Source organism: Pinus tabuliformis, chromosome 1_2 (genome assembly GCF_031772625.1).
Source record: "Pinus tabuliformis cultivar Carrire ecotype Pingquan chromosome 1_2, CPIR1, whole genome shotgun sequence".
Lineage (NCBI taxonomy): Eukaryota > Viridiplantae > Streptophyta > Pinopsida > Pinales > Pinaceae > Pinus > Pinus tabuliformis.
Window position 1 is genome coordinate 1,267,095,606 of NC_142298.1, and position 25,684 is coordinate 1,267,121,289.

Here is a 25,684-nt window from a genome sequence, read left to right on the forward strand (position 1 = left end):
ACTGGTAAGAAACCCTCTCTTTCACATCTGAGGGTATTTGAATGTGATGCGTATGTACATGTTCCAAAGGAGAAACGAACCAAGTTGGATAGTAAATCTGAAAGTGCATCTTTATTGGGTATAATGATGGTTTAAAGGGTTATAAGCTTTGGAACCCAACAACAAGGAAGGTTGTGTACAGCTGAGATGTGGTGTTTAGAGAGATTAAAGATGTTATTAAACATGAAGTCCAACCAAAGGAACTTGAGAAGGTAGAGTTTGAGATAAAGGAGGAAGAATCAGACTCTACAGTGGAGGAGGAATCAGAAGATGAAGAGCCACAAAATCCGGATATGAGAAGATCAGTTCGAGAAAGAATGCATCCAGAAAGGTATAGTCCATCTGCTTTTTGTTCAAAGTTTGATTTATCTATTACTAATGATGATACCAGAACTGTGAAGGAAGTAGTACATTCAGAGGATGGAAAACTCTGGAAAGAGGCCATGGTTGATGAAATGGCATCTTTGTACAAAAATGAGGCTTGAGATCTGGTGGAGTTGCTGGCTGGAAGGAAGATCATTGGCAGCAAATGGGTGTTAAAGAAGAAGACAAATGCAGAAGGAAAGGTGGAGAAATACAAAGCTCGGTTGGTAGCAAAAGGTTATTCCCAGGTGCTGGGAATTGATTTTGGTGATATTTTTTCTCCTGTTGCAAAGGTAACTTCTATTAGATTACTTTTATCTGTTGTTGTTGCTTTTGATTTTGAAGTAGAACAGATGGATGTGAAGACAACATTTCTTCAGGGGGGTCTAGAAGAGGAGATCTACATGAAGCAACCTGAAGGCTTTGCGGTGAAGGGTAACAAAGAACCGGTATGAAGTTAAGGAAGTCTTTGTATGGGTTAAAGCAGTGACCAAGGATGTGGTATCAGAAATTTAATACATTTATATGGGGAATTGGCTTCACTAGAAGCAAAGCAGATCATTGTGTGTATTATAAATTAGTTGGTGACCGTGTTATTTATCTGGTCTTGTATGTGGACGATATGTTGTTGGTTATAAATGACAAAGAAATTATCCAAGATTTTTAAGAACCAATTGTCCTCCAAATTTGACATGAGAGATCTTGGTGCTGCAACCTATATTTTGGGCATGGAAATTGAAAGAGATCAGGCAAAGAGAAAGCTCTGGTTAAACCAGAGGAAGTATGTCGAGACAATATTGTAGAGGTTTAATATGCAGGATAATAAACGATGAAGGTTCTTATTCCTGTAGGTGTAAAGTTATCTGTTGAACAATGTCTCAAGACATAAGAAGAGGAAGAGGATATGTCCCATGTTTCATATGCAAGTGCAGTTGGTAGCTTGATGTATGCAATGGTCTGTACTAGACCAGACATTGCACATGCAATGGGAGTATTGAGCAGGTTTATGTCAAAACCAGGAAAGGAGCATTAGACAACAGTGAAGCGGGCTTTCAGGTATTTTCATGGCACTACTGATTATAGTTTGTGCTACCAAGGAAGACAACGATTACATAGAGTGTTTGATATTTGTGGCTTTGTTAATGCAGACTGGGCTGGAGATCTAGATCAAAAAAGATCTACAAGTGGGTATGTGTTTAACCTATTTGGAGGTGCAGTCAGTTGGATGAGTAAGAAACAATTTGTAGTGGCACTCAACTATAGAGACAGAATACATGGTAGCCACTCATGCAAACAAGGAAGTAGTTTGGTTGCAGAGATTGTGTTCAAGTATGGGGTTAGTACAAGGAACTAAAAGGATAGACTATGATAGCCAAAGTGTAATTTTCTTGGCAAAGAACCCTGCTTATCATTCAAAGACAAAGAACATTGATGTTCAGTATCACTTTGTGAGGGATATGATAGAAGACAAAAAGGTGTTGCTGGTAAAGGTGGACACTTTGAAGAATACTGCAGATGCATTGACTAAATTTGTGAGCTCTGAGAAGTTCTCCTGGTGTAGAAAAACAATGGGCGTTTCAGGGCTGGAAAAATGGCTAAACTCTTTTGTGGCTCCCTGTGGAAAGAAAACAAGTGGGAGAATGTTGGGTTGTGTTATATTATTTCCACGACTAACCTACATAGTGAACCCCACCCCCCTTATTTGGGGGGTTTAAGGGAGGTGGGTAGCCCCCCTCTATGGGGTCCGGGGCAATGCCCTGGGAAATTTTTTTTTGGACCCTATATTAGGCTGGGTGAACCTACCTATGGTTTTTGGTCCATGGTTTTGGACGCGATGGTTTTCTGTCCATGGTTTTGGACGCGATGGTTTTCAGTCCATGGTATTGGATGCTTTGGCATGTATAAATATGTATTGTAACATTGAAAGGAACATATTGAAAAATCAAGCTGGTAGTCCCGGTTTTGGGATCCAGGGGAAAATCTCTATGTATATGTGTTTTATGTGTTATGCTCTGGCATTGTTTATTTTCTGTGTTTTTAGAATTCGTATGCAGATAATTTCTGTAGGTGGGTTAAAACCTACAATTTTTAAAGTAAATATTTATTTTCAATATTATTTTTTAATTTAAAGTTATCTATTACAATGTGATAAGTCTCCTCATACTAAGTTATAGAGTGCACATTAGTTGCAGAAATGATATTAAATTCCTCTAATTGAGTTTTGTCTAGGAGCTAAAATCCATTTTAAACCATGATATAATGGTCAAATTCCTTAAGATCTAATTTAGTGTTTTATTTTTTTCCTAGTTCATGTCATAATTTAATTCCTTCGTATTACATCATAAAAAAAAATTACATCTTAAATTTTTTTATTCTTCTCAAATTTTAATGACTCCTGATTACAAAATTATCGTAAAAAACATCGCGTGACTTTTTATGCAATAATTTTCGAATATAAATTGAAAATAAAATTCATTAATAATAATAAACCAAAACCATTACAAATAATAAAATAATGATGATGATGATGATGATGGTTAACGTCCGCTGAGACCAAATAATGATCTATCGGACCTAAAAAGACAAATTATTTATTTTGATTTAAGATTTTATTCCTATGATCAAAAAGCTTGGAGAGAAGCCTCCGAGTTCACTATAATTTTGGCGTTGTAAAAGGCTAGGAAGGTCAGTATTGTAACAAAGGTTGTGAAATTGAGATCTAATGTGGTTGTATGAAGGGCACTCTAAGAGGAAGTGGTTTTCATCCTCGATGCTTCTATTCTCACAAATATGGCAGATCCTTTCCATCCATGGCGTTTTAGGAACTGCCCAAAGGCCTGTTTCACTATGGAGCTCATGAGAATTCGTTCTAATCTTTGCTATATTAATTTTCTTCTTTGAGCTAGTTAAAATAGAGAGATAGCATGAATATGTGGAAAACCCTCTCACATTTAAAAGAGGGATTACTACAAGTAGAAAAAAATAAAGTTTAGATTCACCTTCCTTTCTTTCTTTGAACTCAAGGAATATGGGAGTACTTTCCAACTTTTTTCTAGATGGTAAACCAGCTAAACCTTGGCCCAACAATAACGAGCTATAAAATTATCAAGGAACTTCATGTCTCGAAACTATTTAAAAGGTTTAGTTTTACCTTATCTTAAAATGTAACTAAATTAAATTAATTATTTTTAGAATTTATGTATATTAAAAGAAACAATTGCAAAAATATATTAATTAATTAATGAAGATACTTTTTTCTATGTAGCCACAACAACACATTTTTAAATGGGTGGTTATATCAGACCTTGATGGTAAAAAAATATGGGTCCTATCTTTATGCAAGAGATGTAATGTCTATCAAAATATATAAAAATAAAAATAAATGTTCATGTTTCTAAACTATTTAAAAGGTTTAGTTTTACCTTATCTTAAAATGTAACGAAATTAAATTAATTATTTTTAGAATTTATGTATATTAAAAGAAACAATTTCAAAAATATATTAATTAATTAATTAATGAAGATACCTTTTTCTATGTAGCCACAACAACACAATTTTTAATGGATGGTGATATAAGTGGACCTTGATGGTAAAAAAATATGGGTCCTATCTTTATGCAAGAGATGTAATGTCTATCAAAATATATAAAAATAAAAATAAATATTCATGTCTCTAAACAATTTAAAAGATCTAGTTTTACCTTATCTTAAAATGTAACGAAATTAAATTAATTATTTTTAGAATTTATGTATATTAAAAGAAACAATTTCAAAAATATATTAATTAATTAATGAAGATATCTTTTTCTATGTAGCCACAACAACACATTTTTTAATGGGTGGTTATATAAGTGCACCTTGATGGTAAAAAAATATGGGTCCCATCTTTATGCAACCACAACAACACATGTTTTAATGGGTGGTTATATAAGTGGACTTTGATGGTAAAAAAATATGGGTCCTATCTTTATGCAAGAGATGTAATGTCTATCAAAATATATAAAAATAAAAATAAATATTTTTTTTAATATAATGTAAACATTTTAAAAATAAAATAAAAATAATTCTATATTAAAATAAAAATTTTACGTTATTATTTTTAAATTATTTTTTGTTGAATTGACTTGGTGAAGTTAAAGTAAATTTGACTTGGTGAAGTTATTAGTGGGTTTTATGCTCCATGTTTATAGAAACTCACGGTATTACCCATAGTATTCATGTGGAATAGAACTTATTTAAAGGGAAAATTAAATCAGTCTAGATCCATCTTAACTCTGTATTTGTAGTGCAAAGAGATAGCATACTACAACTTAAAACAGTGAGAAAAAATATCTCAAAAGTTTTTAAAAAAAGTGATTATCTCATGAAAGATAATTTTGGGTGAAAAATAAGTATCGTAGTAATGGAACCAGAAATCTGGCAAAGGCTCAACGAAGAGTTGGTGTATATGATTTTAGCAAGGCTACCCATGAGAGTTCTCGGCAAAATGAGGGCTGTTTGTAAAAAATGGAATTATCTGCTGTCTTCCCGTGATGCTCTCCAAGTAAATGTTCCAAATTGGTCATTGCATTCCACCGTGGGGTTTCTGATTCAGATCCATTGGGACGTGAAAAATGACGTTGAATATTGGGTTGTAGAAGGATGCGGTTCGGAGATCTACAAACTTCCTTTGCCCCATCACATCGTTGTGGGTACTTGTAAAAGCATCATGTGTGTTCGTAGAAAAGTGGATAGTTCCGCCTTCTCCATAGGCATTCCTGGTAGCAGCAGCAACTGGAGACATTTGCCGCCGCCTCCTGTATCAGCTTACTTTTTCAGCGGATTAGCCTTCGATTCTTCCGCAGGGCGTAGCACTCTTCTGCTAGGTCGTGATTATTCTGTTAGGGGACAACCAAACACCAGAGAAATTGAGATGTGTATTTATGATTCAGAGTCGAGTGCGTGGACTCAAGTTTCCATGACGGTCCCGAATAATATTGACCCTATCGGAAAGGGTCTTTATTGTACAGGCAAGTTTTACTGGAGGTGTTTCTCTACCAATTCCAATTCCAGGAATTTCCTGGCAGCATTCAATATTGCTAACGGAGTTTGGACAACAATCCCGTTGCCGCAGGGATGTGGAATAATTAGCAGTGAAAGTTTATGTGAATACTATGGGCAAGTGATGGTATTGGAGCAGAAGGGGTTTGGCTGTCTTCGCATGTGGAAGTTGAATGAAGCACAAGTATGGTGTGTTCTACAAACATGCCATTTGGAAATACCCAGGTGTAGTGCACCATTCTATCGTGTAACAGTCAACAGCAGCGGGTTGATCTTGGTAATGGATGGGGATTGGGAAATGAATATATGGATATATAACTGGAAGGGGAAATTGATAAGCGGGGGAATCAAATTGCCAGGGCTTCGCACCTCTCAACGACCGTGTTCTATAGAAAAGCCATCTTTCGAATCTAACAACTTATGGTGGTCTTAATCATGATCTGTGTAATGCTGATCCCTCCATTATTGAGGAATGTTTAGACGGTTATTTTTTATTTCTGGTTGTAGATTTCTTATTAGTACGGATTTAATAGAAGCGTTTGTTTTATGATTATATTTTCGTAAATATTTCTCTTTACTACTTCAAAATTATGGGTTGTTAAAATTGGTATATCAGAAATGAATGAATGGTACAATGGTACTTGTTTTTTCTTTATTTTTATTTGAAAATTATATATTACATAACCATAAAGCACATAAAATATATGGTATGTGGTTTACACAGAAACAACTAGTCTTTCATTATTATCTAGCAAACTGAAGAGATACAACCATCTATTGTAATTTCCTCTTTTCTCGCTCAATCTCCTCTCTTTTTTTTCTCCCTTAAAATACAGATCTACATAGAGGCAATGCAATTCCCTCATATATATTCACTCATATATAGAGAGGTGTTGCCTTCTAAATTAAAAATAACTTCTACCCTCCGCCAGATCTCCATTTAATGAACAGTCCAAATTGACTACGAAATTAACTACAATGTTCCAAATTGGCTACGAAATTTATAGCGAGGTGTTGCCTTCTAAATTAAAAATAACTTGTATGGTCAGATGTCCACTTAATGAAGGGTCCAAATTGACTACGAAATTAACTACAACTTTCCAAATTGACTACGAAATTAACTACGAAACTAGAACATTTATAAGGCAATTTTACATCTATTTTTAGCTTCGGGGGACGCTGTCCGATAGACTCCTAGTTATAGTATATTAAGTTTGTTTCTCATTGTTAAAATTAGTATAGAATTTTTAAAATAGATTTATCTTTCCATTTTCATAAAATCTTCTTTTTTGGTTTATATAAAATTTATCTTTAAAAACATTTTATATATTACTCAACTATATTTTTAAATGTGATTTATTTTTTATTTTTTTTATAAGTAGAACTTAGGCGTAAATCACATAAAGGGAGACGCGTTTCGAACCAACCAATGTGGTTCATCGTCAGGACAAGTTGGTTCGCGTCGACAAATGTCTCTCTTTATGTGATTTAGGCCGAAGTTCTACTTATAAATAATATGGATTACAGAAGCCACAATTCAACAAGTGATTTATTTTCATTATATTGTTTAAAAATATAAATCACATTTAAATTCAAATAATCAAATTTAATAAAATGGTAAAATTACTATTTTGGTTGGAATTTGCTAATACAATTATAAGCAAGATTTTTATTTCTTTTTGTCTAAAATGCAACTTTGAATGCATAAATGAATTAAACATGTTAAGTTGATGATTCTTAAAATCTCTACTAGATTTTGATCAAAACTAACTAGAAGCCAGTGCCTAACTAGAAGCCAGTGCCCTTAGTCACTAGGGTACAGCATAAATTTGTAGATAAAAAGAAATAGAGATGCAATAAAGTCCACACATAATCAATATGAGATTATATTTCATATTAGATTATTATAATTTGAAAATAACATTTAAAAATAAATAAGCATTTATTGATGCTTAATATTAAATTACCCTTAAAATATTATCCAAAAATTAGATTTTGAAGAAAATTGACCGTTTGTAGGATATGAGGATAATTTCTACAAATATATTATCATTATAAAACATAAAAAGTTCAATAGAGTGAACACAATTTGTAAGATATTTTGCTACATAAATCTAAAATAGAGAACACCAGAAAGCTTTTTCCTCTATCTCTCAATGATTACATTAAAAATAGAAAAGACTCAATCCCACACTCACACAATTTGCAAGAGATTTCACCCTTGAAACCTAAGAATGACAAAATATGACTACTTTTTCTATATTTCTCAATGATTACATAACTATTAAATTCTCTCTTCAAGGACGATCTTTTTATATGAGAAAAAGATACTAACAGTTTTTTCCATTGCATTTGTAACCTAATTATGAATGGTCTATATTGAATATGAAATTACAATTCAAGGTTCTTTATAAAATTGTTGTCACCACCTATAATTTCCATAATGATACCTAATTAATACTCAACCATTTTTTATTCTATATTCTTATTTAAATTCAAAGGTTCTTTAAAATTTTGAACCTATTTCCTTTTTATTGTTCTTTGATATATGAATTTCAGTTTTCCTTTCAACTGTTTTTTTTAGATTAGGTATTTTTCATTATGTCAAATCAGGATTACATAGACCAGAGTTTTTTTTTCCAAAAAATCACACTAGTAACATTTTCTTCAATTTAAACGTTGCATAGAAAATCTAGAAAAAATACATCTAGGAAACACAAACAATCCAAACCATTTTTCACTTATCTGCGTTCAAATAGTTTAGTCTTCCACGAGATTATAGGGAAAGAATGCTCCACCAAACCGATGAGAGCCAATATCCTCTACCAGCACTACCCCTAGCCAACTGAACCACCAAAGAAATTTCATGACAAAGACCATATCAGTTCCAATCGTAGAAAATCTCTGACCCACACCAAGTCCAGTCTCAGTGTTTAACTGAGCACACAAGCTTGAACATGGAATTATACTAACTAATCAGCTAAGGATCCCTTAATTAGTAGTGGCTAACCTCCCTCAACAACATCATGTTTAAGAGTTTCAAGCTTACAACTTAAATCTCCTCCCTTGGGCATCCTCCAATCAAGCTCCAAGTTTTCCAGGTTGTCTCAAGCATTTTTCCTCTCACCCTCTTGGCTCCTTGCTCCCTAACTAAGATGATTTTATCTCAAGGGAGAGGAATAACTATTATATAACTGTACGGTGTGTAAAACTATCATTTAACATCTTTTTCCACCATAACTTAAGTGGATGTCGAGAATCAATATTTGTCAATGCAATTAAAAAAAGGTACATTTATGTTTTCACCTATTCATACTAGGCCTTCTATATGGCCCAAAGTTTTCTTAACAAAAGCAATTAAAATATCTTCAATTCACTAAGGGTATTACAATATGGAATAGATGTTGTAATGTTCTATTATGTTATTCAAGCACTTAGACATAATTAGATTAAGTTAAAAAAGAAAATAGAAAATAAATAAGTAAATTGATAATTAAAATAAAATTAAGCCAAAATAGTCAATTTTCTATGTTTTTAGGGATTTTTTCTAATAGTATTTTTCTTTTTTCCTCTAGAAAAATCCGTAATTTTTCATTATATTGGAAAAATTACATATTGTAGATGCTTTCCGCATATGTTGTTTGTCACTATGGACTATGAACATAAGAGAAAACATATAAGAAGCTATGTGTATCTATAGCCAGATATACCTGGCAGGGAAATCTGCTATAATTCGCTGTAAATACTGTCAACTGTGACTATACATTGAGCCTCACAAGGCTCTCATGCTTTGTTCTGTACATTTCAAAAATATCATTTGTATTGTTCAGATAGATAACAAAAAACAAAAAAGTGCCCTGTTCAGTGACCAGGGTCTCGCTGATATATTTGATCTATGTATGGCCGGTGATAATATTGGTATTCATTTGTCCCTTGCAGCTCGGTAATCTCCCACACACCTCTGCGCATCAGCGTGGCCTCCTTGGATAATTTGTCAGCATGGTTGTTATGCTCCCTGTAGATATGAGAGCAAGAGATATTGTTAAATGCATATTTGAATAGAAATACTTCATTTAGAATGATGCTGAGTGTGTGTATGTGACAATCAGATATGCCATTGAACCAATTTATAACTATTTTTTAATCCCCAAAGATGTTTATGTTGGTACAATGGTGACCCAGTGTGAAGTGTATTAAGTGCCACAATGTTATGAGTTCAACATAGTTATTAGTTCCGGCACCCAAGCCCAATTTGACTTTATAGTAATGTTGTGCATTGATGTATAAAATGAAGCCTCCACCGCATCCATGTTGGTTTGCAGCCCCGTCAAAGAAGGCCCATGGTGTGTTTGTGTCAATACACGGAGGTGGATGTGGTCGGCGCTCTTTGGGTGGCGGGGGATCTGGAAGCTCCCTAAATGCTGATATAATCCCTGCCTCAATCTGTGGCCAATGAACAGGCCTATTGTCAAAGATATGGCGATTACGAGCTTTCCATATGTGCCAATTGACGAGTATCGGAAGGTTTATGATCTTCGATCCTTTGTGTCTATGAGCCCATTCTTCCCATGCGGAGTTGAGGTCATCTCCCTCCCAATGCCCGTTGTATGAAATCGAATTTTATAGTGAGATCCACAGGTATAGGATAACACTGCATCGCGGAAAGAGGTGCTTCGTGGATTCTGATGCTCCTTTACACAGTATGCACCAGGTTGGCCCTTGAAAAGCTCTATGTGAGAGCTGCTCCCCTGTAGGTACCTTGTTCCTCAGCATGCACCAGAAAAATAGCTTGGTTCTTGGCGGCGCCGTGAGCTTCCAAATGCTTCTCCACCAAGAAGGGATGATATCCGATTTTTTATGTAAATTTAGAACGTTTTATTCGACCTTTGGGGAGTATTTACCATTCTCAACCTGGCTCCATATTAGTTCATCCGGACCCTCTTTGATTCTGATATGGGATTAAAATAATGTTGATCTGAATTCCTGCCACTCCTGATTCCATCTTTGTGGAAGGTCCATCTGATGCGCCGACCTCCATGCTTGATTAAAAATCCCTGAGTTCTTCTGGTCAGCAATATGTGCAAAAACTTTGATCTCTCGTTAGTGAAGGTATCTGATGAGGTCTTGAGAGAGGATATGCCTACCTCCACTGCCGATCGAAGGATCCAGTCCTATTCGAGCCAGGGATCCATCATTGATCCTCCACACCAGGTTGTCTCTGATTAGTGGCAATGAATGAAGCAACGTCTTCCATACAGATGAGATGCCTGTTTTTTGCCAGCTAGGAAGCCTGACCCAGTCCATCAAATCTTTGGGCCAGATATATTTATGATATGATATGCGGGACCATAGGTTCTCGCTAGTCAGCAAGGACTAGCCCATTTTGGCCGCAAGGGCTTGTGCAAATAGAGGAAGATCTTTTAGACCCCATCCCCCCCATCGCTTTGGTAGTGCAATATTTTGCCAGCCGATCCAGGTGAAAATGCGTTTGTCTTGATTCCCTGACCAGAGGTATCTGTTGCACATTTTCTGTAGTTGCGCTAGAATATGTCTGGGAATCCACGCAAGAGCCATCCAGAAGACTGGGGTGGCTTCCAGGATTGTTTTGATAAGCACTAACTGACCTGCCCTGGATTGGTATCTGTGACTCCAACAGATGAGCCTTTTCTCCAATTTTGTAACAAGCCAGACCCAATCTGCTATCCTTTGACACGTGGGCTTTAACCAGTAACCCAGATATTTTAGTCCTCTGTCCATTGGATGGATGCTATAAGGGAATACCTGATGAGCATACTGTGATTCATGAACTGTAGTGCGGGCGAAAGTGATAGTGGATTTTTGCTGGTTTACAAGCATGCCAGTAGCAATCAAGAAAAGATGAAGGATTCGGGAGAAAGCCTGGGAGTCTCTGATGCTACCATCCAGCAAGATAAGAAAATCATCCACAAATAACAGATGTGTGAGGTAACAGTCATTTGTGATCTTGAGGCCACTGAGGGATCCGTCTCTCTTAGTTGTCATAATTAATCTGCTTAACCCTTCCATGACAATAAGAAATAAGAGAGGGGATAGGGGGCAGCCCTGTCTGAGACCCCTTTCAGAGTGAAAGAAATGGGAAGCCGATCCATTGATGAGGACACTGAAAGTAGGGGTGGTGACGCATGCCATAATCCATTTGATGACATTAAGTGGAAAACCCAGGTGAATGAGGAGCATTTTGATATAAAGCCAGTTGACCCAGTCAAATGCTTTTGACAGGTCGATCTTGAGGATGATACTTTTGAGATGTTTGGACCAAATGAAATGGAGGGCTTCTTGAGCGGAACCTATAGCTTCATGGATCTGTCGATCTTCAAGAAAAGCAAATTGCTGGGGAGAAATATTTTTGGAAAATATGGGTCTGAGGCGATTTGCAATAATCTTGGAGATGATCTTGTATAGGCAGTTGCACAGAGATATGGGACGATAGTCATCAGAGGATGGGCTATTAGACTTAGGAATGAGGGCAGTAAAAGTAGAGTTAATAGCATGATATAGACAACCAGATGATCTGCTCTCCTCCACCACCCTCAGCAGGTCTTGTCCCAATAGTTCATAGAAAGCTAGATAGAATTCGATTGTCCAACCATCCGGGCCTGGGCTTTTATCTTTCTTGAACCATTTTAATGTGCTTTCCAATTCCCCTGAGGTGACAGGTGCAATGAGTTCATCTGTATCCTCCTCATTTACAAATATGGGGAAATGATTTGCCACATTTATGATCTCAGCCAGATTTGTGCCTGGTGGGCTCCTGTAAATGCTCCTGAAGTGAGCTGTACCGAGCTGGGAGAGCTTGTTGAAGGAGTCCGCATTACCTCCCTCCGGCAGAGGGAGATTCCAAATAGTATTTGTGACTTTTCTGCCCTTTGCATAATTTTGAAACAATTTGGAGTTTTCATCGCCAGCTCTAAGCCAAATGGCTCTGCTTCTCAATCTTTGTGATTCTTCCCTTAATTTGAGAATATGAGTCTTTTGGTTCTCCAACTCGATCAACCGTGCTTTTTCTTCTCCTGTGATGAATCCCAAATTCTGATCATCCAATAAGGAGCACAATTCAGCTTCAATGAGGTTGAGCTGAGCGTTTTCCCTTCTAAGCCTATCCTTTGCCCAATTGATAGCTTGCTGCTTCATCATGGAGAGGTTTTTGTAGAAACCTTTTGCCAGGGATGCCTCTCTATCGATGGGGTTTGCAACCCAGAAGTCAGTAACCAATTTTATGAAGTCCGGGTCCTGCAACCATGTGTGATTGAATTTGAAGGGGGCTTTCGACTTCTGGTGAGGGCCAAGAATTTCTAGATAAATAGGGGAGTGGTCAGATATACCCCCCGAACCGACCCATTTCTTGTAATGATGAAGTTGTTGAAAGAGCGGACCCTTCATCAAGAATCTGTCAAGTCTGCGGGCCAATGCCGCTGCACCCACTCTCTTGTTCCTCCAGGTGGGTAGAGGCTTTTGCATGGGTGCGTCCATAAAATTGGTATGTTCCAAGATGTTTGTCATATACTCAGTAATGGCATCTACCTGAGCCAAAGATCCCCAGGATTCACTGAAACCTAAAGAAAAATTTAAATCCCCACCCAAAATGATGTGGTGAGGGGTCAGTAAAGAGAGCTTTAAGAGGTGAGACCAAAAAGTTTCTCTCTGGTGGCAGGGGCCATAAAAATTCACATTACAGAGGGTTTTGCCGAGTTCTGTTGAGAAAACATCGATACCCATGAAGCCAGTTCCCCCCCAGGATGCATCAACCCTGATGGTTCTTAGGTTGTATCCGATAGCCAGACCCCCGGATCTCCCAACAACATCAAGAGCCATAAACTTCCATCTCGGGGCTAGAGCTTGCAGAGAGTGGGTGATGTTCTCAGCCTGTCCTAGGGTCTCTTGAAGCAAAATAATATCAGTCGACTCAACCTCAAAAAGTCTCTGTAAGGCTAGTTTCTTGGGGGCACTAGCCATGCCCCTGCAGTTGAAGGATAAGAATTTCATGGGAGAATGCTTCTCGGGGTATAATTTTCTCTAAGGACCCCATTGAGAGTGGATTGACGACCGAAGGCGACCTCTGCCCCAGCACACAAAATAACTTTAGATAGATCAGCCTTTCTACCTCTGGTGGTCATAGGTCCAGGGCCCGGAGAAGCTAACCCTAACCGGACCTGATGACTCGGCGTATCCATGGAATGGGAAGGAGGGCGGAGAAAATATGGGTGGGAGGTAGATGTCCCAGAAGAAGTCGGCGAGGTGGAGGATGATGACGGGGGAAAAAGAGATGGAGCAGTAGCGACGATGGGGGGGGTCGACATATTACAATGAGCCATAGAGATCTGAGCAGATGATACAACCATAGATGAAGAGTTATCGGGAACTATGGAGGAAGGGTTAAGAGTGATACCCGAAGCATGTCCAGCTTCTGCAGTAGCACAAGCTCTGGTCATCGGCAGAGAGAGTGTGCCGAGTCCCATCGTCCCGGAATTTTGTGGAGTAGCTTGGGCGGCAGGTGAAGACCCCCGAGGAGGACAAGAAATAACCGAAGAAGCTCCTCTGGATGGAATAGGAGTAGCCTTGGGGGAGTCCTCTGGTTTTTTGTTGAGCGGGCACTTTTTGTAGAGGTGTCCCACCTGATGACACCGTCTGCATCGAAACGGGATGCCTTCATAATCCCAAAATCTGAATCCTGTAGTATTTCCCCCACTGAAGTGTAATCTTCTCCTCTAGTCCTTCACGGGTGTCCAAGTGTACCAGCACACGAGCAAGGGTTTGATTCTTCATTCCACGAAGGTTCGATCGTGATCTAAGTAAGTGCCGAGAGCATTTCTAATTCTTATGAGAACATCCTCACTCTAGTACTGCAGTGGTAGCCTTGGCAGTATAACCCACAAGGGTCTTGCCCCAATTTGTTCGCGCTCCAGGTCGAAGAGGTGGCTCCACCTCTTAAGCAGAACCGGAGCCATCTCAGTATGCCAGTACTTTTCCAGTACCAGATCCGTGTAGAATTCCTTTGCAAAATGGAGAGAGAACCATCCTCGAGGCAAGACATGAACGTAAGGTAATTCTTTCCATAGGGCACTCCAAATTTCCTTTACCCATAGCATCAACCTGTTGGCAGAGTAAGCACGACCTCGCACATGTCCGACCAAGACCATGCGTGCCATGACCGCAGCTTTCCTTATGGCCGAGGTCTCGCCGAACCTGATGGTAATATCTTTTGCAGTCGCCTTAATGCACTTTGTTTCCCTCTTCTTGGTACGAGGGGCCGAGGGGTGGTCAACAAAGGGTTTTTGGACACCCTCAAGAGAGATGTTCTTGACAGGTTTAATGTTTACCACCGGGATTTCGAAACATCCAGATGGCTGCAGCCCAGGCACAGGGGGGATATTAGGTCCAACCACGGGAGCATTAACCGGGGGCGTCGAGAGAACAGTGGAGAGGGGCGGATGAGGATCAAACAAGAGCGAATGAGGCATGTAGGTGGATAGGATATGCAGAGTGCTCAGAGATAGGGGAGGAGCTTCATGACCCGGAGAGTCCACAGGGGGCGGCTCAGAGGAAGAGGGGGCAGCGTTATAACCGGGCAATGTAACAACAGGCGAGACAACATGCGAGGTAAGGTCCGATATCGGAAAAGGATCAGAAACCGACATAGAGAAATTAGGGTTACCGAAAATTACCCGATCCGGGAAAGGGTCCACGAAGTAATCCACTAGATCTGTCTCCATATTCCCCTCCATTTCAGCCAGCGGTCAGTATTAGATGGCGACGGGTGTGGATACGGTTAAACGACACCGGTGAGAGGCAGTGAAACAGCTACAGTATAAGCTACAACCTGCAAGATTATGCAGTAAACCCTATGCAATTACCCTAATCCGGCGCGCTCCATCCCGTCCCTTCAGCTTCGTGGTTCTTTTCTAATAGTATTATTGTGTAAGAAGATATATATATATATATATATATATATATATATATATATATATATATATATATACCTAGATCCATCTTAACTTTGAATATACCATGTAATATCTCTATAAATTGCATTTACGTTGACATTCATAATGGAAAATATTATTTTTACCATGTTTAATGAAATAGCTGAAAACAATAACCGTTATTATTTAGTTGGCAACTAATTTGAATCAAATAATCAAAATAATAATTCATTGAGATAAAGATTTGTAAACTAAAAAAACTACTTTATCTTCATCTATTGGAGTTTTCATCATGCCAAGTCTGGAGGTATTGATCATCACAACTTTAGTGAGGAATGTTATGGCTCCAACGGAAGGTATTCCTGAACATCAGGTATGCACATGGGACTTCATGGTTATTATGCACAAACCATAAGTAACCATGACTTTCTCTGGAAATAAATTGCATGTGTTTTGTGCAAGGAATGACTAAACATGAGGTATGCACATGGGACTTTATGGTTATTGTGCACAAAACATAAGTAACCATGACGTTTTTTGGAAATAAATTTCATTTGTTTAGAAATAAATTGCATTTGTTTTGTGCCAGGAATGACTAAACATGAGGTATGCACATGGGACTTCATGGTTATTGTGCACAAAACATAAGTAACCATGACTTTATTTGGAAATAAATTGCATGTGTTTTGTGCAAGGAATGATAGGCTATTTTATTAATTAGAAATCTTGCTCTAGATTCTTGAAATTTCTAGAGATTTTTCTGTAGAGGAATTAATTATTTCATTGGAAGCTTATTCATGGTTTTTATGAATAATTTTCTAAAAACATCCAAAAAATTTTACATATTAAAAATAAAGAAACCATGTTGTTTTATCAAAAGAATATATTGCAGGAATGTTGTTTCTATTAGAAATAGAATGCATGTGAATCAAGCACACAAAAATATTTAAGTCATAGTACTTTTCATAAAGAATTCATGTGAATTTTCCATGGTAAAAGATAAATAAATCATATTACTTGTTTGAAATAAAATTGTGTGGTAAAAGATAAAGAAGTCATATTACTTTAGTGAAAGAAAAATTTCATGTTAAAATATAGATTAGGGTTGTTTCCTTGGAAAGAAAACAGAAGTGAAACTTGCACACAAAAAGATTAAAGAAATCATGATATTTTTCATTAAAAGAATATATGTAAACTTTTCTTCCTATAGACTCTTAATAGCAATATGTGCACAATAATAATATCCATTATATTGGAATTCATGAAATAAATTTTTATGTTAATTCTTGAAAAGAAAATCAATGGTATGTGCACAATAATAATATCCATTATATTGGATCTCATGAAATAAATTTCTATGTCAATTCTTGAAGAGAAAATATTGATTGCATGCCTCATTGTATTTTATTTTAAAGCGAGATGTCTTTGCATACATTATCTGATTCTTAGAAAAGAGAAAAGTTAATTAGATTAATTTTCTTGGAAGTGTTTTCATAAATATGTATGCATATATCAGCGTGTTTTTTATTTAAAGACTGCAAATATTTGAGTGCAGAAAGACTTGCATGGGATTTCTGTGCATGAATTGATGAAAAATAAGGATTGTTTTCTTAAAAGATGCATATGAAACTTGTTCATACAAGAAAAAGAATGCATGCTTGTTTGTTGAAAATCTTATGTGCATTGAAGTAAGGCTCATTGTGTTAGTAAAAAGGCACATGTTGCATGCACAAAAGGGAAATCATTGTGATATAGAAAATATGTTTTTGTGTCTAGATAAAGAAAGTTATGTTAATTTTCTTGAAAAGAATGTCTGACTAGATGAATTGTGTTAATTTCTTGATTTAGGTGCATAAAAGGTTAAGTTAACCTTATAAATTGTGTTAATTTCTTGATTTAGGTTCATAAAAGGTTAAGTTAACCTTATTATTGGTGTCTGGGTTTTATGCATAAAAGATGGTTATGTATGGTAATTTATTGAAGAGGGAAGTGATATAGAAAACATGTTTTTGTGTGTAGATAAATAAAGTTATGTTAATTTTCTTGAGAAGATTGCCTGACTAGATGAATTGAGTTAATTTCTTGATTTAGGTGCATAAAATGTTAAGTTGACCTTATTATTGTTTTTTGGGTTTTATGCATAAAATATAGTTATCTATGGTAATTTCTTGAAGAGGGAAGCATGAGAAACTGCAAGTATAAAGATAGAAAAATGAGGCTATATAAACTTCCTTTTGAAAAAGAAGTATGTATTTTTTACATGAAAATAACAGTTAATGATGGTAGAATTCTAGTGAATGGAATATGTGTTGCGTACATTAAGAAGGGATATTATGATAAATTCTTGCATGCACAAAGAATAGTCATTATGTTATAGAGATATTTTCTTCACATGCATAGAAGAAATATTGAGTTATATTTCTTTAGAAAAAATTATGTGTGATTACTTTTATGCTATCATAACTATTATGTTTGTTTCTTTGGGAATAAGATCATGTATATGCATCCAAGATTTGTACTAGTTTTAGTTGGAAAGAATATACATTTGGATGTGGGAAATGATAGCATGTTGTGTTAGCCTACACTTGAAAAGATTCTTTGGGAAAGGAGATGAATTACATGGACAAAAACCATAGTAATGAGTTAGTTTCCTTAGAAGATATATGTAATATCCCTATCGTAAATAACTCTGCGTAAAAGTAATTTTAAAGTTACGAATCAGTTATAAAACTGATTCTTGATATTTGTAAAAATGAGGGGAAATCAAGAAAGGAGATCTTTGTAAAAGGAAACACTTCTTTCATGGTAGTTTCATTAAATTGTGGGCAACGAACTTTATGTTGTTGGTGTGGCTTGCTTTGTCATGTACATTAAAAACGCTCTTGTAGCCTATTGTTTCAGGTTGCATTGTCTTCATTGTTGGATGCTCAATCCCATGAAACTTGCACAACATATCTCTATAATGGTAGCCTGAATATACACATCTTCTAATCGAGAGATGGCTCAAAATCAATGCCAACTAATGCTCTCCAATTAAACGCTGCAACATAATAGAGAACTTGGTAATCAGTTTTCCAGAGATCAATCTTTCCTGAGCACTTGAACATGGATGCAGATGTAAAGTTGGTTGGGAATGCTTTTCCACAATGGGCATGATCTCGCAAGGCCACCGCAGATCCAGTGATCCTCTGCAGGGTGGAATTGAGTCAACAGAATCTGCTAAGGGGAGTTTTTATGATCAATTGTTGTTGCTACTCAAACCCTTGCTAGGTTCTTCTCTTGGCTACTCCAAATTGATTCCAGTGTCTCTGTCGGGTTCGGATTCCAGAACAGAGATTAGCTATGCCACGCACAATGAGTGTTGTGGTTCCAACATGTGTTAACTCCACTGAATGCTCTGAAAAGAAGTTCTTTCTGCGTGTTGAAGGTGATGGAGGTTGTTATCGATAAGATAAGTAACTTGCTCACTTTCTTGAAGGAAAAATATATGTATGTTTATTTGGGTATCTTTTTGAAAGATTTCTTACCAAATATAGATAATATATACATAATAGTATGCAATGAAGAATGTGAAAAACAATATATTGACCTAAAAGCTAAGTAAACATGTAGTTTTCTTATAAAGTAAATGTGTAGTTTCTCCTAGAAAAACTACATGTGAATCTTGTGTGTGAAATGTTGTGTCACTTTGTCATTTTCTTGGAATAATTAACGAAATCCTTGCTAAGTAGCCAAAATATCTTCTTGAGAAAAGATGGTGAGATATGAAAACTTCTTGAGGACATAGTGTGAAAAGTGGCCAAGTTTTCTTTGAATAAAATATGTATTTTTTATTTGATAAAAGTTTCTTGAAAAGGAATATATACTTAAATTCATTGTGACATTAGCTAATTTTAGAAGTTTCTTATGAAATAATTATGCATTGCATACATGATAGAAATAGCTAATGAGCTAGATTCGCTTCCTTTTAATTTCTTGAAGGGAGCATGTGCTTCTAGGCACATAGATAATCATTACAAACTTTATTGAAGAGAACGTATGTTTTATATACACATAAATAATAGTCATTAAGATAACTTCTTTTAGAAAAAGTGTGCATACTTCATGTATGAAAATAATTACTTTATGAGAGATCTCTTGAAACAAAACTAGAGATTCTTTTCTTGAAAGACACATATGAATAGTGTTCATACAAGAACAAATATCCATACTTGTTTCATGAAAAGATTGTGTGCATTGAAGTAAAAGTAATGTGTTAGAAAAAACACATGTTGCATGCACATAAAGGTAGCTATTGTGACATTGGAAATATGATTTTGTGTGTACATAGAGAAAGTATTACATTAACGTTCTTGAAAATAATCGATGTTAACTTTCTTGAAAATATTAATCTCTTCAAAAGATTGTCTTGCTAGATGAGTTGGGTCGATTTCTTGATTTTGGTGCATAAAAGGTTAAGTTAACCTTGTTATATTTTCTTGATTTTTAAGCATAAAGATGGGTATCTATAATAATTTCTTGAAAGGGAAGTATGAGAAACTTACATATAGGAAGATAGAAAAATGAGATTATAATGACTTCCTTTTAAGAAAGAAGTAAGTAATCGTTTACATGAAATGATGATAGAATTATAAACAGGGGAATATGTGTTGCATACATTAAAGAAGGGCTATTAAGATAAACTATTGGATGCACAAAGAATAGTCATTGTGTTATAGAGATATGTTCTTTGTATGTTAGAGAAACTATGTTGAGTTATTGAAAAATAACCATGTGAAAAGGCGTAGAAACAATAGTTTATTACATGTATGAAGATATAACTATTGTGTTATATGTTTTAAAGAGAAACATGGATTTGTAGAACTAATGGGTTAGATCTCTTAAAGAGAAATATGCATTAGTGTGAATAAACATTGTGGAAAGTAAAAAAAGTATTTACTTGAATATATGTACTAGTTAGTTATTATGACATGCTTGCTCATGCACATGAGTAGATGTTAAAAGATCACTTTAGAGGTTGACTATTGATTGATAAATATTGTATCTAATATTGTTTCCAAAGCTTGTTGACGATAACAATGACAGGAAACGATGGCGGTTTGTGCCAAAGAAAAGTGATGTTTAACTTTGTGGTAGGTAAAGAACTAATGGTCCATGCTCAGGAGAACGAGTTGCATGATCGTACATTGATAGAACAATCATGCCACAAGGATGTAGAGAGTGTTGATATGTAGGTAAAGGGTTTCATAGAAAATGTATTAGCTTTTAGCTAGTTATGTGACAATTTAATGATATTTCATTGTAATATTTTATAACAATGGTTAAGGGATGGAATCCCTTATAAGCCATTGAGTGAAGGGTGAAAACCCTCATGAGCGTTTAATAATAAGATTAAACATTTGTTGGTTTTCACCCTACGGGGTTTCCAGGGTATATCGGTGTTCAATGATGTGATTGCTTATTGTGTCAGTTTGATAATGTTGAATCCTTGATGATGATGATTCTTTATTTGATGTGATAATCATAATATCCAAGTATGTGAGTAATTAATATGGTTAAGGAAATCATGAAATGGTTGCAAGGTTCATGAGACGATTTATGTTATTACACTACAAAAGTGGTTGTTAATGGTTATGTAACTTACTATCCTCTAATGCAATTTACTTTATGTACTAATGAACGTTATATCTAATGGTTAATGAGGAATGTGGAGTTCTGATTTGGATAATTACTTGTGGGTAATTTGCATAAAAAATTTAACTCCTCGCTTTTACATGTGAGGTTACCGGGGTATGTTACAATATATATGGGTGATGTTTCTATAATGTTTGGAAAAGAAGACACATATTTGTATGCTTTATTGAATTAGTTTTATGGAAAATAAAACATGTTTTTGCACGCCCTATTATGCTACATTTCCTCGAAAAGGAAACATGTGTTTGCATGCTCTATTGTGTTAAGCATTATTTTTGGAAGATTCCTTTGAAAAGTATATACATTTGCATGCGTAGAAACAACATTCATTGTGTTAATTTTCTTTATGTATTTGAATGCACCAAAAGTAATAGTGGAAGGGCTATTTCTTTTCATAAAGATTATGTAGTTCACATGCATGAAGATCATAACTGATGTGTTAGTTTCCTTTAAAGGAATGTTTGGACAATTGTAGTGATTTGTCTTGCAAGAATGTGTGCTTATGCGAGGGGAATATTAGTTAATGTGGTATGCATATCCACTGTTGTTAAAGGAAACATGATGCGATTGTTTTTTTGTATTTCATGAATGTACACAAATAGATGGTGGAGAACTACTAGTATAGATTTATGAATTAGTTTTATTAATATTTTATTTCATCATGATATCGAACGTTGTTGACAATAGCAGTCCCAGGAAAAGGTTCTGACATATAAATATGAATTAAGTTAGTGGCCTATGCAAATTGAAGGAATCTTGGTGGAAGGATAATCCACTAATGAAAAGAAGTAGGCCCTAAAGACACAATGTTCAAGGGTTTGTGGGTAAATCATGTCATGATGATTGTAATAGCTTATAACAAGTTATGTTGTTTTTGAGTTGATATTCTTTGTAATATTTTATGAAAATATTGAAGGAATGGACTCCGTTATAACCATTGAGGGGTGAACACCCTCCCGAGCATTTAATAATAAAATTAAATGTTTGTTGGTTTTCACCCCATGGGGTTCGCATGGTATATCAGTGTATAATGATGTGGTTGTCTATTGTGTCATTTTTATGATTTCTTTGCATGATGTGATTTTTATATTAGTAATAATATGATTAACTCACCGAGTTAAAAGAATCATGGAATTGATACAAGGTTACATCAGAAAATTTATGTTAATATGCTACAACAATGGTTGTTAATGGTTATGTAATTTACTATTCTCTTACTAAAGTTACTCTATGTAATGACGAAGATTATATCTAATGGTTCATAAGGAATCTTGAATAATAATTTGGATAGTTATGTGTGGGTAAATTTGTGTAAATTTTTTCTAACTCCATACATTTTCATGTGACGTTACTGGAATATTTTACATACTAAGTGTTGAGAGAGATCAAATCCCTTTTCACTGTAAAAGATGTTTGCACCTCAAGATATTTGATCCCTTTTAGAGGTTGATAGATTCAGTTGATAGATCTAGAAATTCTTATTATGAAACAAACTCAAATATATATATATATATATATATATATATATATATATATATATATATATATATATATATATATATATATATATATATATATATATATATATATATATATATTTTCATGTAATAAATAAAAACAATATTTTTTATTTGTTATTTTATGTGAAAACCATTAATCTAAATTTACTCTTGATGTGTGTTGTAATTTTTATTTTAAAATTGATTTGTGTTTTTTAACTTTTTAATATAAGTAATTGTTTAACTATTAATTTTTAAATTAAAATTATATAAGACAACTTATTCCAAAATTAGCTTATAAAACATCTCATTAAAAATTTTCACTGTCCATAATATCTTAATAGAAGCTTTTGGAACACTATGTGAGTTGAGTGTGGACACTGTATTCAATTAACACAATATTGGAGAAACTCCATAACACCTTATTACTCCTAATACAACAACATTGAAATATAAATTAAAACAAAATTCAATAATAATAATAATAATTGCACCACTCTCTATGCTAGGGATGTTGTAATGTAATGTTTAACATTTTAACTAAGTCAAATGACATAAGAATAAAAAATAAATTATAAAAAAATAATGTAACATAATGGAAACTCTTTAACTTGGTTAAAATTAAAAAATAAAAATAACTCTATTAAAAAAAAGATAAAAATGACCCTTGGAATTGACCTATGATATTGGTAACCCATGGTATTCATGTGTAATGTAGACTATTTAAAGAGAAGAATTAAACGAGACTAAATCCATTTCAACTCTAGATCTAACATTTTGATTAGTAATTTATATAAAAATAAAAATAAAAATAAAAATAAAAATTATATATATATATAAAATAAACATATTGTTGACATTTTATTTTAATGTGAAGACTTGGTAATTCAAATATCAGAGAAAAAATAGTGGGCAAATAAAAATATTTCCAATTACGTGAGATCAACGATAAAGCAGTGTGCTATCAGTATATTTTCACTTTAAATTTAAATAAAGTAGATGGTGTTTTTAGATGAATTCCCATTAGTCCATTAAAATTCCCTGTACCGTAAATGCTCTTTTCCAATATTACTCCTTTAAATGCCCTGAAATTTTCTTCATGGTTTCGTTGCTTTTTCAATATTATTTTCCTTCATTACCAAAAGTTTATATACACTCCATCCATTGAAATCGGTCACTCTCTCGCTATTTTCTTTAGGGTGGTTATTTTTTTTCGATATGTTTTTTCCTCCCCCAAACTTCATCCGTTACCGAGTTCATGGTTTCTTTGCTTTTTCGATATTATTTTCCTTCGTTAGAAATTTTTTATATACACTCCATCAATTGAAATTGGCCAACCTCTTGCTATTTTCTTCATGGTTACTTTTTTCGATATCTTTTTTCCCTCCCAAATAACATATCTCCCCAAATTTATTTCATCAGTTATTGGTTTAAATCGTGTTTAATTTAAGATTAATTTAAGATTTTATTGGGTATTTTTTTTTAAAGCAATGGCGATCTTTGACATAAATATTTTTCAACTATGGTTAACTTACAGGGTCACTTATTCTTGTTGGATTCACGCTAGCTATGGAAAGGAAACCGTATTTACTTTTAGAAAAATGAGAGAAAAAAGAAAATTTTAATGTCCATGAGGCTAAATATAGCATATAGGACCTCTTTTAGAGTCAAACACTTGAAAAAAAGTTATACACCTCATGAGATTTAATCCTCTTCTAAATGGATCTATATTGGTTTTAAATATGCCTATAGCATGTGTAACTTTTCATTTTTAAAATTGTATTCTTGAATGCATAAATTGATACAATGCCTTGAAATTGGATTGTGTAAATTACAACACATAAATTTACAATTCCAACAATTTTTGCTACACAACTTAAATTTAAATTAAAAATTCGAATCACTGGCTCTAGGAAAATAACTTCAAATTAATTTAAATTTTTTAAAAGAAGATAGCGAAAATTCTAAAACAAACCCTTCATCAAATTAATTTAGATTGGTAATTAACATTGGACAAAAAGAGATTACTCGGCGGGTGCCGAAGATGAACCCTAAATTTACAGTCGTCGGTGCCTCGCCCTCGGCTGCCGTCTGGCCTCTGGTTTGCCATATCGAAGCAGGAGACGCGCGTTTCAGTCCAGGATTACGGGAGTTTCATTTCCTTTCTCTTTTTTCCTCTGATACGCAGGTTTCCAATCACTTTCTGAAAGCTACCCTATCCCTCTTTTGCTCTGCTCCCGGCATTGCATCTGCGAGATCTTGGACCTCAGCGACCGCATCTCTTACCAGTCGCCTCCATCAGAATGCAAACGCAGAGGCCAAGGATGAGTGCGCCGAATATTCTAACATCTCTCCTCAGGCGGAGGCTCTTGGGAAGAAAGTCGTTACTCGGGAAGGCTGCTCATTCCTTCCATTGCCCTCTCTGTCCCCCCAAAACAACCATTTCTCTGCTCTAGATCTTCAGTTTTTTTACGTGTCCTAGATTTACATGGACGATTTGTCTGGAAGCTCTTCTGGGTGGATTGCATTGACAGATTCAATGGTCTTTGGACCCTCTCATCTTTTCCTCACAAACCCCTACGACAAATTCAATGGAAGAAGGCCCTTCAATGCTCCAACTGCCTCTTGACTTGGATCTGCAAAGGAAAGCAAAAGCCTGATCCTTCTGTCGCGTTTCAGATCCAGATCAGACTTATCTCCGACAAAACTCAACTACATTGGGTGAACTCGTCGGATCTAGTGCAGAACCTCAAGAATTCTCTGGATTTCAAGTTGGGGATACCCTCTGCAGCTCAACGACTTCTCCATGAAGGTAAACAACTTGAGGACTCTCTCCCCCTGTCTTTTTATAGCATTAAGAGAAATGCATCCATTACTCTTACTCTTTGCTTGAGAGGGGGAGCTATTGGACAATCCTCCTCTGCTAAGACATTTTCATATAAAGACGTTGTCCATGCCCAATTGCCTAAGAAGACAACTCCACCGGTTCATGGAATCAAATGAATAGAATGATCATGAATAGGTGGGAGGCCTTTGGGAGTTTCAAATACCTTGGAATAATTGTCCAAGACTTTTTGGAGACCTGAAGAAA

General features: G+C 35.3%; 1 protein-coding gene across 1 annotated transcript; it reads left to right on the forward strand.

Annotated features, from left to right (window-relative positions):
- Window positions 1-4,803: 4,803 nt before the first annotated feature.
- Window positions 4,804-5,874, forward strand: LOC149210835 (F-box/kelch-repeat protein At5g15710-like). Its single transcript, XM_089399118.1, has one exon. The coding sequence runs from the start codon at window positions 4,804-4,806 to the stop codon at window positions 5,872-5,874; it is 1,071 nt and encodes a 356-aa protein (XP_089255244.1).
- The last annotated feature ends 19,810 nt before the right edge of the window (window positions 5,875-25,684 follow it).